This window comes from Thunnus albacares, chromosome 1 (assembly GCF_914725855.1).
Source record: "Thunnus albacares chromosome 1, fThuAlb1.1, whole genome shotgun sequence".
Classification (NCBI taxonomy): Eukaryota; Metazoa; Chordata; class Actinopteri; order Scombriformes; family Scombridae; genus Thunnus; species Thunnus albacares.
Window position 1 is genome coordinate 27,525,744 of NC_058106.1, and position 18,521 is coordinate 27,544,264.

Below are 18,521 nucleotides of genomic sequence, written 5' to 3' on the forward strand. Positions count from 1 at the left end.
AGCTAGGTTTCCATAAAAATGATATACTGAAGTATAAATATGTTTAATATTGTAGTTATTACCATCCATTTAAAATATACTGCACCATTTGTTATATGGTACAGTATATTTTATGCTATGTTTAGACTATAGGTGGTCTGAACATTTTTGTAAGATTCCACTTCATTCATCACATTATCTGCTGTCTTAATTGCCCCGAGTGAAATATTATTTCATGAAAAGGTGCAAACACAAAGCCTCCAAACAGTCCAGTCACTGATAGTATATAAAAACTTGTCACATGTTTTTCCAATATATGGAGAGGATAGCACAAGCACACAGCAAGCATTCATGGATCGAATGTTGTGTAGCTGTCTCCTGTAACAACCACAACACATAAATCTGTCTTGAACAAGACTGTGTATGAAGACATCGTCATGCGTTTCATTGATTGCTCAGCATGTGATGGACAACTAGAACCTTCCATAGAATATAAGAAGCGATAAGGAGCAGGATAAGAGGGGTATTATAAGCAATAAAACTGAATGTGTATGTGTCGTTTTTGTGTATAATTTGCAATACTGGAAAAAAGGAAAAATACTAAAAATGCTGCCTACTTTTGAGACAGCTTGTATTATTTAATAATTGCTGAATGTAAACAAATTAAGCTTACCCAAGGCAAAACTTTTTGGCATAATTTCAATTCTTTTAGCTTGCTTTTGCTTTACCATAACATGAAATTACAGTAGTATTTCTTTCTTACTAGAGGATCAGTGCTCAAGAAGCAAAAAGACTAGAGCATAGTAATGTATAGAGGCAATATCATTTGGAATTTTAGAATAGAGCAGAACTGGTTTCATATGAAGTAATATTGCCCAGAGCCTTTCCTCTTCTTTCTTCTTTATCACATTTTTTCCACTCTGCTGTCCATGGACCATTTCTCTGCTGTACCTGATTGAGACATAGTCTATAGTCTACTGTGGTCTAGATGTCTTTTACTTGATTCACAGAAGGGAATTCACAGTGTTAACAAAGGCATACTGTGCTGCAAGGCAGTATTCACAGTAAGGGCACAGGCAGAATCCTTGGGATTAGTAAAACATTCAAAAGAAATATTTTCTGAAAGATTTTGCTAAATACAGAAATAGCAGGTGATAATCTGTTTTCTTTAATTTCTTTTGGAGTCATTTTATTTTAGTGCTTCAAAATGATTTTGATTACTTGGTTATTTTTCCAAATAGTGGCACATACTGTGAAAGATCAAGAATATGATCTTTTAAAAAGCAAGAATGAGAAAAACAAGATGCTGCGACTATTCCTGGTGGCAATTCTTTTTTATTCAAAGAAGAACCAACAGAAAATATAATATAAAATCATTTATAGTGACTAAACATATCTCCACGAGTATTAGTCTCTGGCCAATCAGTAGCAAGATGCATCATACATTTGGTGCCAAAATTAGATGAGTGATGTAGAAAATATGGCCTTTTAGATGTTGAAACTGTGACCTTTAATTATTTTAAACTGAGGAAAACAGTTGCATAATGCATCATCCTTTCTTGTTTCAAACTGACAATATTTTTTTTACCTTTAATAACAATGCTAACAGTGAGCAATACTTTTTAAACACTGGATCATAGTTACAGTTCATTATCATGCAAAGTTTGTCAGATGTGGAACAGCAGTGGAAAACTTTCAAAATCTGAAATTACCTGGATAATAAGAAAACAAAGAGTGGTGGCTCATTCACTGCTGTGCAGGTTACAAATTGTATCTTAGGAAGCATAATGTAGTATTAGTGTTGCAGGCTATTGTATATCCAACCCCGCTAAAGTCTCCTTTCTTGTCTCAGCTCATACCCAAATATGATTTAGTACTCCATCACAGTCTCATACACTGTCAACATTAATAGCTGCAAGTGTCTGTAGCATTTTGCTAATGTGATTTTCCAGCTTGGTCAATAAGTACATTTTAGAGAGTAATGCTTCTACCCTATGTGTAAACCTCTTAAGTGTGTTTGTCATTGGCTCATTTTCAGCCTCCACAGTGACACCTACGAGGATTGTTTTTGACAACTTTCCTAATGTCACCTTGGTACAGTAGAAGTTTGTCAAAACTTATCAAATGATTACTTTAAACATGTAAAAGCACATCCATGCTGTCTAATCTCCTACAGAGCAATGATGAACTCTACATATTTTTTCTCCAGAAATGATTAACTAATATCAACTTGGTTAGATGTTTCTTCAAACTCACACACCTGCTTAGCTCTCCTGAAACTGTTGAGCGTTAATATTTCTTCTTAGACTAAATTTCACACTGTTAAATAACACAATATTAATAAAACAACAGTTTACAAAAAAACAAGGATGTACACACCTAAATGACTTCCAGGATGACCTGTGTCACGTGAAGAATTCAGTTGTGTGGACCCAAAACTGAAAACTTCAATTGTCATGATCAAAGCCTAGCCCTAGTGTCCTCCTGGTGTTTTCCCTCTACCTCCAACTATCTGTCCCTGTGTGTGTGGCGTGGGCGTGTCTGTTCTCTGTGTCTCTCTCCCTCGATACCTGCTGCTCGTCCTGGACCTGCACAGCTGCCATGCGTGTAGTCATCACTACCTGCTACAAATACCCTGCTCAGTCTACCAGTTCCCGCCAGATCGTTGCCAAACAAGTTCCTAGTCTCATTTCTCTGCCCTGCCTGCTTGCCTGCCTGCCTGTCCGCTCTCTGTCTTGGATCCCTCAGCTCTGCACACCAGCCAGCCCTCAGCCCAAACCTCCAGCCAGCTCTCCATCCCATCTACCCCCAGTGCTGGTTGATAAAACCTTTTGTTAACTGTTACCAGTCTGTCTAAGTCTGCACTTGGGTTGACCTGTTCAGCCCCGGATATCATCAGTCACTTCTTACATTACATCTTTATTGCTTTTTTAACACTGAAAAGAAGGAACTGACATTAAATGAATATGTCCCTAAGTTCTAAATAAATGTCATGTGATATTGCGAATAAGAAAATGGGATGTTATGTATCACAGTTCATTTTATAGAGGCATGAAGAAAACCGATATGGGGATTCATTGCTGATTGTTTTGGATTCCCCCCATGCCAATATTTTAATACATTTGTAAAGTCCAGTGTTCCAGACAATGGTAATAGATGCACATCGCAATAAATATATTGATCCTTATGAGTCTGGGGACCGCAGAGTGAAAAACTCCAATAAATCAATTGGACATATGTAGTCGACAATATGACTTTTCCAGTTTCTTGATGTATTTATCCTGCTGAAAAACAACTAGTGTGGAGGATGCAATTTGTGGTGTGCTGTGACTACTTTACATGATAAACTTAAGCTTCCATTCCTCTCCCTGAGATTTTTGCATAAGATTAAACGATTAATGAAGGGAAGGTGTCTGCGGGGCTAAGACTGCTCAACAGTGGTCCCAAAGATTCTCCAACCATAGGAGGGAATAATTTCAGCCAGCTGTGCATTTTCACGTTCACATCTTACCACTTTCCAAATCCCTTCCTCACAATACAACAACTCCCTGATGCACTCTGAATGACAGAGGAAAGGAAATTATCGAACACCAATACAATAAAGCTGTCTGGTAACTTAATAGGGCTGCTGAGTAGGGGCACTGTGGCCATCTTGCTTTGAGGCGATAATGAGAGTCATCATTCCCTCTTGGGCTGGAAGAAAGGGGCCTCCTCTGTGGCGATGGTGCATGTGTGTGTGTTTGAGTGCGTGTGCATGCATGTGTTTGTCTTTGAGCTTCTTCAGTCCAGTGAGGCCCAATAAGCAAACAGCACAGTGCTTTAACTAAGCCAGAGAGATCTCCCATTGAATACAGCTTGGGAGAGATCTCTGAGAAATTCTGTTCATTAAATCAGGCTAAAGTCCAAATATTGACTTTGTAGGCTTTAGGGAGAAACAAAACGTAGAGTGTCCCATATATCATATTACAGGTCCATCAACCATTCATATGTTTAGGGAATATGTTTCAAGTTAATAAAAGAAAGCTGAAAGATAACATTTGATAACTAAACTTAACATAAATTCTGATCTAATAAGAGAAGTAGCAATGGTGTATCAGTGCAAGTGACAAGGTGTTACCATTGGACTGGTACTCATGAGAATCATTGATCAAACTTTAAGCAAAGGGCTATTTTTGTGTGTTTTTTTTAAATCACCAGCAGGATTTCCATTTGATGAAATCATACAAATCCAGGAACAATGTCTACAAGCAGCTTTGTGGACATTAAAGGAGATCCTGAGGGGTACCATCTGAGATATTTACATGCTGAGCTATTGCATCTGTAGTTCTTTAATAAGCATTCTGATGTATTGTATAAGACTGGGTAGAAAGAAAGAGAGAGACGGAGAGAAAAAAAAAAGGTGTCTTAGACAATCTCTACACAGGTTGAATAGTGAAAGCAGCAGCAGCTTGAGTCCTCCATCAGGATGCGTGCAAGCACAGTATTGAGTGTAGGTCATCCATGTTTTGGCAGTGCCCAGAGAACAATACACAATCACTGTATTTACACGCATGAAAACAGAAAATTAGACTTGAAGCATAAAAATACATTTCAGGTCACAGTTACATGAGTATAGTGCAAGTGAAATGCGAGGCATAATGCACCCTCTGTAGGAAGCTGTATTGATTAAAACAGAAAAATTTGTTCTGACAGATGTGGCCAAAAGGTGTCCTGTTTAGACAAGTCATTAGAACATCAGTTTCTCAACAATCCAGCATAGATGAGACTGGCAGTGGATCATTTCAGCAGGTTTGTGTAGTGCTTGCTTTCACTCTGTGCCAAGTATACTGTAAGTTGTAACTTTAACATAGTTAAACATGGCCTATGGGGTATATGTGTGATTGTGTGGGGGCAGGAGAAGATAGCAGGCCAAAGTCAAAAGCCATCTTGTGCTCGCAGCCACAAGGGATAAAGTATTCAGACGTGGCATTCAAAGAGAGCTGCTAAGACAGAAAAAAAAAACTTTCTTCCGCTTACTACTCCAGTACCCATAATATACACATCATTGTTTTTCTCTCACTCTGCACCAACTGCCCACACAAGAATGACACAAAAATGACAACTTAATACAGCACTTTGTGGCTTTTAAATATACATTTGATCTAAAGGTTAATGCTTTCTATAGTTGAACAGTCATTTAATCTGTTGTGCTGATTGTAGCTACAATTGTAAAATCAGTGTACCCCGCAGGGCTGTACCTGGGGGCTTGATCCCAACCCATGGGAGTTTGGGTAGGAGGGACTTCATCTCCCTGTGTTTACATTGTGTCTGTACCACTGTCTTGTTAGCTATTCCCATTTGTTGATAGTGAACCCAAGGGAGCACAACAGGTGATAAATTTTTAATGTGGTGAAAACTGACAGTATGACTAATGAGAATATAACTACAAGATACTTATTTGTAAAACAAACTGTTATAAAACTGATTTCCCTTCTTTAGCCTTTATAAGAAAACATGCATCAAGTCCACAACGCCTTCACAACATATAAGACACAATGTCAAATGCTGTGATCAATACATTGTGAGTTATGTTTGAATATGTGTGCAAGTATTTACATTTTTAAGCTTGGACTAACATGGGTGGTTAAGCATACTTGCCCTTATTTGCTGTCTGTACTACAATCAGTCAAATATAGTTCACAAAACAAAAGCATAAGGGCAGCAGCAATATTAAATATGCTTAAAATGAGGAGACACACACAGCTGCCATAGAGGGGCTCTACTGACAACAACTTATTCAAATCAATATCTCCCAATGGATTCACTAATGCCTGAGCAAAGACCTTGAGCTCAAATTTAAAAAAAAACAACCTAAAGTTTTCCAGTGTAATATTCGATGCACACGATGCTGAGATCATGGAAAATAGATATAGATAGATACAGATAGTTATAGACAGAAAGACAGATTGATAAAATATATAGTGGATAGAGCTCTTTCTATACGAGATTATCCAACCACCTTTGTGTGTAATAGACAGTGATGTGTAAGGACTGTAAAGACTGCAAATTATTCCTGTATCACGACAGTGCAAAAGTAAATAAACTTGGCATTGCTGTTTATAATGAAGGGAGAATGTGTTAAGACTCCTAGTTTACAAGAAACCCTCCCCATGTTGATATACCGTAGTTGATAACAGAGACTAAGAAAAACTGACATCATTAAGATTCACCAGTGTGCAAGCACTGCAACACAAGCAAACTCCTTCAACCCCCAGATGACTATCAAGCACTGTGTTTTCTAAGCATGGAGGTAATGAGACAAATACTTATTACTCAAGTAAAAATGGCATGAATATTAGCATTGCATTAGGCCATGAATTTAATGGTGTTGTAAGTACAATGTGTCACAGTAACTAAGAGGCAAACAAATACTTAAACATTGTATAGGGAAGAAGAAGAAAATTTGAAGAAAGCAGAGTCTGTGCAGTGTCTCACGCAGAAGCCATAGAAGCATGGATGGAGTCATGAATGAGAAAATTATACTGAACCTAGTAAATCATAATAGAACTGAGCATGTTATTGCATGGCATGCTGACGCAAAACTGCTATACAACATAATTTGAGTTTATTAAAGGTGAATCTATGGAGATCGTTTCATGAGAAATGGGACCATCGGTACTCACTAAAGGGGTGCAAGGGGTCCAATATTCAGGGTTCAGCTCGGCTCGCGGACGAAGGTCCAGATATTCAGGGTTCAGTTCAGTTCGGGCACGAGTTAACGTTCCCTTCATGGAGAATTGAAAAAGAAAAGAATTAGAATTGCTTATTTAGCTTTGGTTACTTTGTCATTTAGGCAAGACTTGTCAGTTTTAATAGGCCAAAAACCCCAATATGTTTCACTCTGGTGCAAAGAGAAGTAAACACAATAATGATGTAAAATACTTGAAATATCTAAGTCATCATTTTTATTAAACCGATGTTTACTGCCCTCAAAAGAGCTTGACTCTGTACTGTCTTTACTGAATACAGATATAACGTTTGCAAGAAAATCATTAACTATAATGACTATTCACAGTAGAGCAATTTAAAAAATGCCAAATCAACATTCCACAATGAATTTTCAACAGGAATTCCTATAAAATAAAGAGCAAATTATATCCCAAATGAGGGTAAAATCCAGTTTTCCATTTCTGAGGCCCTATGGCCTAAATGACAGGCCAGTGGAATGGACTGAATCTGCTCGGCCCCATGAGGTCTATGATATATACTGTAATTATCTGCTGATTCTCAAAATGGCTGTGTGTAATGAGGCTATGCTGCATGAAGCCCCAGGCATAAATCACTGTCTTTAACTGACTTCCAGATGACCAACAACAAGGCAGAGCAGAAGCAGAGAGAAAGGAGGGGATGGGTTATCTGGGTAGCAGCACTATATAGCATCCAACTTGTGCTTCTTATCAGCACAGGCCATATTGTTAGCCAAACTTGCTTACTTAAGACAGTTTCCTGTCTCCTAAAAATAGTCAACTCACTTGCACTTATTCTAAGTTATTTATCTGTTTACAGCTTGGCTACCAATATATTAACTGCTCGCTGCTTTATTTAGCTATGCAACACAGGTGGAAACTTTATTGAAGCTGTGTTAGGCTCAGCTATATTGAATGGCAATATGCCAGTCTCTCTGTCAGGCTGTCTGCTGTCATTGGCATACACTGTTCCCATAATCTGACTCACACACAGACATAAACAAATACACGGTTACCACCCCCATCCCAAGACACACACATACACACATTCAAACGCATTTTAAATATAAAGTCAGAGAATTTTTCCAAGTACATACAGGCTCAGTTAACAGTTACTAATAGGAGTATAGAGAACCATACAGTGTTGGGTGGATCAATACAATAGGCAGAGTCTAGGGTAGGGATGGTTTGGTAACATACTGAGCAATTCGACCAGATACAGCAATTTCATCTTTTTGACAGTTGTCTTCACAGAAAATTGATTTAATATATCATGAGACAGTGTGTCCAAACTTTTGATTGGTACTGAACTCAGTTGCCGGAGGAAGACCATCTTTAGTCGAAATGTCACTAATAAAGCCTTTGAGGACACTTGGAAAAAAAGGGGGGGTGTAGGTATCTTTTAAATTATTTCAGCTGACCCAGGAGAACAAATTTAAGTTAGAAAATAAAACAAAAACCATGCTAAACTTTAGATTGAAGAATGATTTATTAACTTTGCATTTCCAACAGGAAAAACAAACAACAAGCAACAGTTAATTTTGTAGATAAAAGGCATTACATACACGATCACAAAACATAAGCTTCATCACATCACCCTGAAAAATAACCAGAAAAAACTGTGAAAAGTGTCAAACAGAAATAAACAAGTACCTCAGAGCTTGAATAAATTACTTTTTTTTCAGCGATGGCGTTTTTTTTCTCATTACCAGGCTTCTACATTACAGGCTTTCTAACTTCAGTCTCCCTGCAAGCCAGTTTCTTTGTTGTGTAGCCTGTAAAAATAGAAAATGAAAGATTTGCAATGTAGATTAACAGGTTACAAAACAAGCACCACAGCAATATGGTGACCACTGTCATTTAAAAACTAATGCACACTGTGCCGTTTCTCATGCAGTGAACATATCATTAATTGTATTCATAATACTGCATCATATCAAAGTATTACTGAAAAAATATATATAAAATATAAAATATATAGAAATATAATGTAAAGTGTAATCAACACCTTTCTAATTCCCCAAAATTCAATTGTTTCAATGTATAGATTTATATTTTTCTGGTTAGTGTAAAATGTATAGTTTCTATGTGGCCAAAATGTTGTCCTCTTCTTTATGTATGTATGTATGTATGTATGTATGTATTTATTTTGTGTGTGTGTGAGTTGCTGCCTTTGTTGTTATACCAAAATAAAACAGTGAAAACATACAGCATACATACCAGACAATCTCAAATCTTGGCAGGGTCTTCCATGAGCACTGTTATGCTGCTCTGGGCAGTCATTGGACAAAAGTAATCATTTTTACCAGTGTCTAGAAATGGTGTGTCTTTGTAGAAAATCTTCACCTAAAAACAAAATGCCACGTTGGTTCATGTTAAAATAGCTTTGCATTGCTCAGATATGATACATTTATAAATTTAAAGAAATGGACCCCTGCCTTAATCCTGTTAGGATCAAGTTATAGCCTACTTCCTAACATTGCTCTTTCGCAGCAATCACAACAATAATATAGCGTTAGTATATTTAGCAAGCATCTAACGTTAGCTTTTAACTAACATATTGAAGCTGTGTTATCTTCTACCTAACTAACTTACAGCTTAGCTAATGTTAGCTTGTACTTATGATAGTTATAGTGGTTGATGCTCATTTATGCAATTTTGTAGGTAAATATTTCATTCTGAACATAAAGCTAACATTTTCAAACTAATATTTCATTACTGTCATGAAAATATGGATGGACAGCCATTCAGCTTAACTTACACTGATATTAGCTAGTTCAGTCAGAATTTTGCTTACCAAGATCAGAAGCTTCTTGTCCGTAGATGGGTTTCCCGTTTACAAATAAATGAGGAGGTGCACACAGCAGGTGAGCAGAAAAATACACAGTGTCACAATAGCTTATATGGTAAAATTTAGAATTGACCACTAAAATGACTGAATCTGTATGTGGCACTCACCCCTCCATTTCCAATTTTATTTTATTTTATTAATTTTTATACAACACACCACCTTTGCTATGTAAGCTCTTGCTAGTTTGAGAGTAGGAAAAAAGTGTCACACACTCTGGCTCCGTATGTATTTCTCTTTAATTCAGATGACGTTTTGACCCTCTGGCCTTCTTCAAGATCAACAATCATTAGCTCTTGCTAGCTAACATGACACATATTCCAGTAAGAAATGGCAGTTAAGAGCAGCGATAATGCTAACACAAGCACAAACTTAGCTCTACAGGTTGTGAGAAATGAACTGTGGGTGTCCCAAACCATTAACCAGCAGGACGGGTTAAAAGCACAGGAGCCCCACCTCACACTAGTATCATTGGCATAAAAAATATAAAATATAATTCCCGTTGCTTTTAACTGTTGTTTAAGGCACAAAAAACACTTCATGCTGATCTTCTTATAGGCTCTCATTCTGGTTTGTTTTCTGCCATAGCCAGTGCAGCAGCCAATACCATCTTGCGTTATTTATATAGTGTTCTGTATTTGTAACACACTAAGTACCATGGTAAAACTGAAAATACCATCTGTTACTGTGCCATACTTTTTGTTAAAGAATATTAAATTATAGTTTATAGTTTCTTGATGAGGTTTAAAACCCAAACAGTTCACCATTGAGTCTCAAAGCATCAACTCTGAACTGGGAGAAAATTTTTCGAATTTGGCAGTGTATCTTAAGCTTTGTTTTTCTTTCAGGTTGCTATAATAGGCCAAAAGCTGAAATGCTGAAAGAATCATAGTTGTGTAGACGTATTGCAGGTGGTAACTGTAAGATTGTTTAAATCAACATTCTATCCCTAAAATGTACCATTTTAACAAAAAACCTTTCTAACAACCTATACTCACACAAATTCTTCCAATTATTGGAGAAAAATGAGGAAAATACGTGGGAGCTGGATAGAGCAATACTCAGAACCTTTATCTCATTATGCATCTTCCTAATATATTCCACTTGTCTGTCACTCTAATTAATGGCAGTCTTTCTCCATAAACCGCCCAGAATGTGAGATTATGTATTAGTACCTAGCCATTTATCACCAGTATGATAAGTGACAGAGAGAGTGAAGTGAGAGTTGGCAACATTATAATTGATCATTTTTCACTCCACAATGTCAGAGTCATCGTGGTAAATCCTCGGTTGCAGTGTGTGATACTGTCAACACTGACAATAAAAATAAGGTGCATGAATAAAAAAGGTTATTGAGATTGATTGAGTCCTGGCAGTGACATGGGGTTTCAATACACTTTCCATTACCTGAAATGGGAAAAGTAGAACACTTTGGATCGAAATAGTTCAGCCAAAGAAAAAGATAATTAAAGTTATGAGAGCTCAAAAAAGTGAAGAGTCTACTTTTGCTTTGATATTTTCTGCTTTATCCAGCACTCATGGTTTTGTGGCGCATATATCTTCCCTTTTCATTTACCTGAAATGGACATTGAAATTGATATTTTGACTTTATGAATTTAAAATGTCAAGTAATTAATTGTATATAAACAAATAAAATTAAAGTTCCTCTGCGAAAAACTGGTGAAAACCAATCCAATTTGCTATCGATTTCAAGTTGTGGCTAATTTAGTCTTCTGGGGTAAAACTGATTTGTTTGTTGTTCTTTTTTATTTTTTTTTTATTTCATTAAAATGCCGTGGCTGCTGATGAGACTGAGGCTGGCATGACTAATGAATTTTAATGAAGTCCCACACTGAAAGAGGTCCAGCTCCTTACAGTGTTGTTAAGGGGGCAGCCACAATACACATGGACACCAAGATGGGACAGAAATTAAACCAGCTACACATCAAAATGCAGTCTCAACAGCCTGTGGCAACAGACATTTGGTCATTTTGTGGCCAGAATCATGTTGTACAACTATATTGCAGTGCCATAGGGGTTGAGGTATACATTTTCAGTTATTGTGGGTAGGACTGGCATCCATCATAACCAGTTACATCACAACAATCTGGACAAAAGAGCCCCTCCCAAGAAGGAAATTATCTTATGTGGGAAATGCAACATAATCACAAGTGAATATATGACACCTGATATTCGCTGGGGAGGATATACAGTAACACATTTGCTTAATGTGTTGTTCTTGTCCCAGAGAGAATATTACTCAATTCAAGAAAAGGTTCAGTGAGTCACTCAGGACCAGTGGTGGACGGTAGGGACGGTTTGACAACAGGAAGTGGCATCCACCAGCCATTTCCTTACATCTACGGAGAGTACTGAAACTTCCACAGTTCTCATTTCACACATCCTGGTGCATAGTCTTTCACAGAAAATCATTGACACCACAACCACAATTTTACATACAATTTAGAACAAAAAATGTTATACATTACTTTCCCTAAGAGACGTATTTGCCACTACGTAAAAAAATAAATTGTTCAGGGGTTTGCTTCGTGTGTGTGTTCTTGAATGGGTGGCTTAGTGAAAGAACTGAAAATATGACAGAACAGGGTTGATCAGTTGAGTAATGCAAGCACAAAGCCGCCAGGAAACCTTGACATCTAAATTTGTATAACTGCCTAGCCTATGGAGACTATTCCAGCATGTATGTTACACTCTAGATAGGTTGCCAGTCCATCACAGGTGTACACAGACAGACAATATTAATCACCTAAACTTTACCTAAACTGCAAGTCTCTGAACTACTGGAGGAAAGAGGAGCACAAGAGATGCACATGAATTCAAACTCATGACCGTCTCGCTGTGACAGTACTAACCGCTGTAGGAACTACTCCTACCTTTGCAATTTAAGACAGTCAAGTTAATATTGAGTCACCAAAATACAGCGGGGGAAAAAACACTTGACAACTAGGCTTTGTCAGCAGAAAGCTCTGCCATGTGCCATCATGAATTTGGAGCCCTTGGTGTCTTTGCCAAATAGCATCCACATCTACTACTTCTGTGCACAAAATGTGTTTTCCACAGATGATTATTTTTAGGCACTTCTGATGTGGCACTGATCATGCTGTTAGCTGTTTGGGAGGGATGCAAGGATGCATTTTTGATTTGATCTAGCTCTTGTCCCCATGTAGCTTGAATGCATTGGTTATAAGATGCTTTGAACAAACGTGTCTACCAAATGAATGTATGTTATGAATGTTTATATCTTCCTATATTATAGTAACTGCTCAGTAAAAAAAAAACAAAAAAAACAAAAAAAACATTTTTATGATAAACAATTAGTATTACTTTTGATCACATGGGTAAGGAAAATGAACTTTTATGACCAACATGTAAAGGTAAGAATAATAACATCCTGCTGAAAGTCTCTGAGGACTTGTGAAGCTTCTCTGTTGAACTTGTCTGTATACTGTGGGCTGAGAAGATGAGTTTCATTAGGGGGATAAAACACACTTTAATTAGCTTTACCATTAGTCTAGCCCTGCCAAGCCTTCACAGTCACAGCAGACCTTTAGTTCTGTTTAATTACCTTAGAGATACCACTGCATGCACTCTTCCTTGACATCACAAGACAACATTCGTTTCTCAACAAGTGTTGTGTGTGTGTACTGCTATGAAAAGAACATGATGTTTATCTTGTGACTGGTGGTAAGACTCATGGGGGGAAAATGATACATTGCAAGTTATGTAGATGACTCATTCACGCGGGTCTTTGGTCAAATGTATTCCTGAAATGAGCATTTAATTATAATATAACATATATCTTTTTTTTTCTTGAGATGGATGGGATGTTGGCAATTACAAAACTAAGTATGGGAGAGCAAAGTGAGTACAGACGTCTGAACAAATGATATACAACAATGATCATATTCCATGTATAGTAGTGTTAATAGTTAACACTTATAGCATAGTAAAATCAATCACGGCATCATCTGACTTGTCTCTGGAAATTGCCCAGCACAGGTTAATATATTATGGCCATAATTGCCCTGTGCTGGCATGGCTGTCTCCTTCTTAGCAGCCTGCTGACTTACAATCAGGAGCTGTGGTAATGCAAATGAGCCCATAAAGTGGCCCTGTGTGGGGAATCTCCCTCTGGACATCAGACTGAAATCAGCTGAGCAGTGCTGTCTGCTATTCCACAATCCAGACCCTACTTCATACCAAATAATTTGATTTTGCTGTTTGTTTTTTCTTTATATCTTGGCCTGCTTTGTTTTGCCTGGACTCCATCACTGAACAAGAAAATGAAAAAAAAAATTGGTTAGAGGATTGTGCAGTTTGGATCCAAGAAAAGTGCGCGATGCAAAGTAAAATGAGGAGAAGGATATTGGTGATGATTAGAAAATGAGAGTGCACAAGAGGATGCTACTAACTTATTTATATTAATCTGTTGAGATGGCTTGGCGAGAAAATCTGTGATTATTATTCTTTGATTTGCAAAGCTATGCTGTGATTGGCCCTTCCTTTGGTGGCGGCATTAAACTTTATGTTTATGGGTCCCAGTGTTAAGCCCATTTCCACGCTCCCCATTCCACACACTAAGTATTGACATTCCATTTAAGTTGACGACAGTGAGGAGGGTATTTTATGACAGAAATGTAATGGAAATGCATGCAGCGGTTATTGCAGTAAAAAATATCACCCAATTACAAGGACATCTTTGCACAGTTGCAGAGTAAAGAGGATATGCATGATGCACCTCTGCTTTGTTCAGAAAGAACAAAGGGAAAGGGATTCAGCTCAGCCCTCCACCCCTCCATTCTCTCTGCTGTATTAAAACACATACAAAGAGAATATTCTCTAATGAAAAGCCCACTGTGAGTATATGTGTGCGCGTGCTGACAAAAACTAATATAGAGATTATGTTTGATATGATAATTAATTACACAAGTTTAAAAGTGCCCCTGCTACATGTAAATTAACACAGACACAATATTTAAAGTGTGTTCGGAGAGGGGGAAAAATTAATGCAACACTGCTGATTGTTAACATGGTTATTCAATGAAGGTACTTTGTGAGTGAATGGAAAACAAATTAGGTTAAAGTCTTGTGACAAGATAAATAAAACTTTGATCAATTAAGTGGTTGAAAAAGACAGCAGTCCAGTGTTCAATTGGGGCAGTCTTGCTGTTACAGTTTCATTCTTGAGCCACAGAGAAGCATTGATTCTCCCTGGCACCCTGTCCTTGTCATTACAGTCGATGCTGAGGCCAGCCCAAACCATTCTCAACAATCGCTAATGGCTTCAAGGAATTCAACCAGACTTGTGGCTGAATTCTAATAAGCAGATTTTATGAATTTGGAGTGCAGTGATGAGAGGGCAGAATGCTGCAGGTCGTCTAGAGAACACAGTGAATGCATTAACCAAACAATTCCCATTACTGCACAGTCGAAATTACTTCTGTTCTAAGATGCCGAAATAAGATCGAGGTGATAGAGGGGTCAGCTTTTCTGATGAAACACAATGGTAATAATTGCAACCTGACTAAACAAACATTTTATCTGTTTTATGTGCATTTGCCTACACTATTAACTACCAAAACTAATATTCAGTATTTAAGTTCAGTAAGAAAAGTTCTTTTTTTCTTCTTCCTCTTTCTTATTTTTCTCCTCAGCCCTTCAACTATTCTGTGCTAGCACCTTTCATCTCTCAAGTGTAGGACTTCATCTCATCGGGGGTCTGTCTGTGCCTCTGGCCTCAGAATAGTGTTACTCGGGGAGTTCTCCCGAAGGAGCCGTGTACAAAAGGAGCAGAAAGTTGTTGCAGAGCAGCACTTTTCCCTGAGATCAGATAGGTTTCAAGTGGTGACTCTGTTGTGTACTTTTCTGACCTTCATTTTCTTCACAGACAGTAGTTTTTACTCGCTCCACTTGAGGAAAAAGAATCTTTGCTGATAGGTAAACAGAAACTAAATGTAGTTTCAACTGTTCTGTGGTCTTCTAAAAGACTGGTGTATCCTTCATTGCTCCTTTCACTTGATGTTTGTTTTATATCATATGCTGAGATAAGTTCTGAATACAAAAATTCAACCATTACACCTTTACATTTAAAGTTATCTTTATGAATTGAGCCTTTGAATTTCAACTACAGAATTGAAAAACATGTCTGACGTTTTTAATCAAATACATGTTAATTCTTTAAAAAACAAACCTCATGAATCCTTCAAAAATATAAATGACAAGAAGGGAAGACAGGTTATCTTATGAAAACCATTACAGAAGGATTGATAGAGACATAACCTCCCATTACATTATGCGGGACACAAGTGACAGCTGTTTTATACAGTTCCACGGCCATCCTTACACAACAAAGACATTTTCTGTCTGTCTCGTGTATGTCTCAATCTATTTGCCTCAGTCTTTGTTCCTCCATCCAGTCAAAAGTTCTTTGTTCATTCTGGAACTGCTGCTCTGCTTCAAAAGAGCTCAACGAATTGAAGAAGCTGTTGCAGTAAAAGTGCTGTGTTTAAGTCAACTGAGGATTCCCTCTTGAGGCCAAGCAATGCTTTCACCCATATAAGTCAAATTTACAAGGCATATGCCCACCTCTAGCCCCACTCTACCCCACCCTATTAAATATAAAACTGGACAATGAAAGGTAGAATAGTTGTAAGAATTTCAAGTAGCCTAAATCCATGATATCCAATTTGTGTGTCTCTGTATGGGTTACAAAGTAAAAGCCTGCCGCTTGCCATTCAGTATGAGCTACATAGAATGAGAGACATTATTCTCTAACCTCCTGCACTGAGAGCATTACATTACTTCCTTCCTGATGGGGATTCTTATGTTCTTGAAAAATACTGACTCACAAGATTGAATGCTGTACAGCCTTCAGGTAGAACACAGTGCACATGTAAACTGAATGGCAGCTTCTTTTTTTTCTGTGCCAACTTTTGAACATTTATAGCAACACTAGCTAGAGTGCAAGGCTCTAAGGATGGCATTGTCAGTTGGTCCAAACCACTTTAATCCAGTTGGAAGTAAGAAACAGCAGAGATGTATGGGTAGCTAAGGTTTTAAAGCTAATGGAGTTTTGAACCTTTTACCAAACTGATAAGCTAACTACATCATACATTTTATGTTTAAGTAAACCCAACTGCAGGGTTGCAAGCTCTTCACACAACCTCTTGAAAATGTCTTTCACTCTGCCTTTACTACTTACCCATCACCCACTTCAGAGGGAGCTGCTTCAAAAGAACATTATGAGTTCATACATGGAACAAACCAGCAATCAGCCGAGTGACAAAAATGTGTGACAATGTTCTGCAAGTTCTTCTGTTAACAGCTGAAACCTGAAAATAGCAGCAGAAGTCTATGCACCTATCAGTGGCCAGTTGTGTCTGTAATTTGTTCCTGTAATGTGTTGTGTGTAAAATTGGATGTTTAAATTGTTCCACATGTCCTTAACAGTCCTCTAACCTTAATAAACAGAAGAGGCTGTTTAACCAACTTGAAAGCAGTTTAAGTGAAAATCTCTTGAATGTGTTCTTATTTTCTATTTTGCCATTTTTTTAAATATTCAAAAGAGGTTAAATCATACCCATGAGATTGTGTATGATCCTGCTTGACTTTCCGCAAAAAATAGTAACTGGTAATCTTCCTCTCTATCTTTTCCGTTTCCTTCTAAAAATGACTTATATCAGATCATGCAAAGGTAATAATATCGCTGTCAAAAGTTGCCACTGGAAGCAATTGTTTTGTTCTGTGGTTTTCCGTATCAGACACTGGTAGTCGCAGTTGGGTTCCAAATGTGGGGCAGTACCCACAAGGCTCAGACAAAAGCCTAACCATCAGACACTGATAGTCAATTAAAATTTCATCAATTGGTTGAAAGGATTCATGGATGTGTGTCTGTCAGCATGTTGAATGCTGTTTGAGAATGTTTATGTTTAAATGTTAGAGAGCATTACAGCTGACAGTGTGAGAAAATAACCATATTTGTCAGCACTTTTAAAGAAATCTGGGACTTGTATAGGAAGCCTTCCTTTTCAGCTAGTCTTTTCACTTCTGATTAAGCATAAATCTCACCTTTGTGTCACTTGTTCAAGTTTGTTTTCAAGTGTGGAATGGGCTCGTATTTGTCCCTTGTGGCTGTTGGGAGAAAAAACACCTACTCTGACTGCGGGTCTCACCAATTGTCAAGAACCAGTGGGTGTTGTTGTTGTGGGTAGAGCAGCATGTAGCCACTTCCCTAAGCTTTTCTAAGAGAATCAATCAGGATGGTCTCCACGCAGAAAAAACAGGGCTACCAGTAACAGGTTTGCATTATAAGATATGTAAATTTATTTAGTGGGATGAGATTCAATTAGATCCAACCAGCAACTCAATGTCAGATGAATAATGCGGGAAATATTTCGTGAGAATGCCTTGATGTTTTTTTATAACACCTTGATGCAAACAGTACTGTCCATGAAACACATGAAACAAACTCGTATGATGGCCAAGTAAACTTAAACAACAGAAATATGGGTATATTAATTGTATTGTTCCACTAATCACATGGCTTATTGAATTAAGAATATCAGGACGATGTGGTACATAATAATTGCTGATGTGATGTGGTTAAAGTTAGATTCTTTTGTAGGTGTGAGTGTAAATGCAATAAATGTGAACTGAAGATGTAGATCTCTTTAGGTAAACTCAATTAAAAGGTCCTGTTGTTAGTGTTGCACTATAAACACTGTATCTGTAAATGTCAAATGAACTATTCTATTTTAGCTGTTGCAATTGTATTATCGCAGGTGCATTATCTTATAACACATTACACTAACTGCTCTATTTACTGTATATGTACTGAATCCCATCTCCATTATGTCTCATTTCTATGCAGAATGGAGTATAATAGCATAGAAAATTGTCATTGCAACAGAAATGCTGTAGCTGAAAATGAAACAACGACAAAGCAAAAG

The 18,521-nt window shown here is 37.5% G+C and overlaps 1 protein-coding gene and 1 long non-coding RNA gene across 3 annotated transcripts in view; both read right to left on the reverse strand.

Moving 5' to 3' along the window:
• The window catches only part of LOC122982905 (protocadherin-9), a 213,038-nt gene that overhangs the window by 152,867 nt on the left and 41,650 nt on the right, over positions 1–18,521 (reverse strand). For both annotated transcript variants that reach the window (XM_044352541.1, XM_044352532.1), the window contains exon 3: positions 6,642–6,743. In XM_044352541.1, coding sequence (XP_044208476.1) covers positions 6,642–6,743 — 102 coding nt within the window. The remainder of the gene's footprint in view (positions 1–6,641; positions 6,744–18,521) is intronic.
• LOC122982915 lies at positions 8,263–10,031 on the reverse strand. The gene is made up of 3 exons (XR_006403554.1): positions 9,502–10,031; positions 8,925–9,050; positions 8,263–8,479 (listed from the first exon to the last, which is right to left on the reverse strand). It is a non-coding gene; the product is annotated as an uncharacterized LOC122982915 (long non-coding RNA).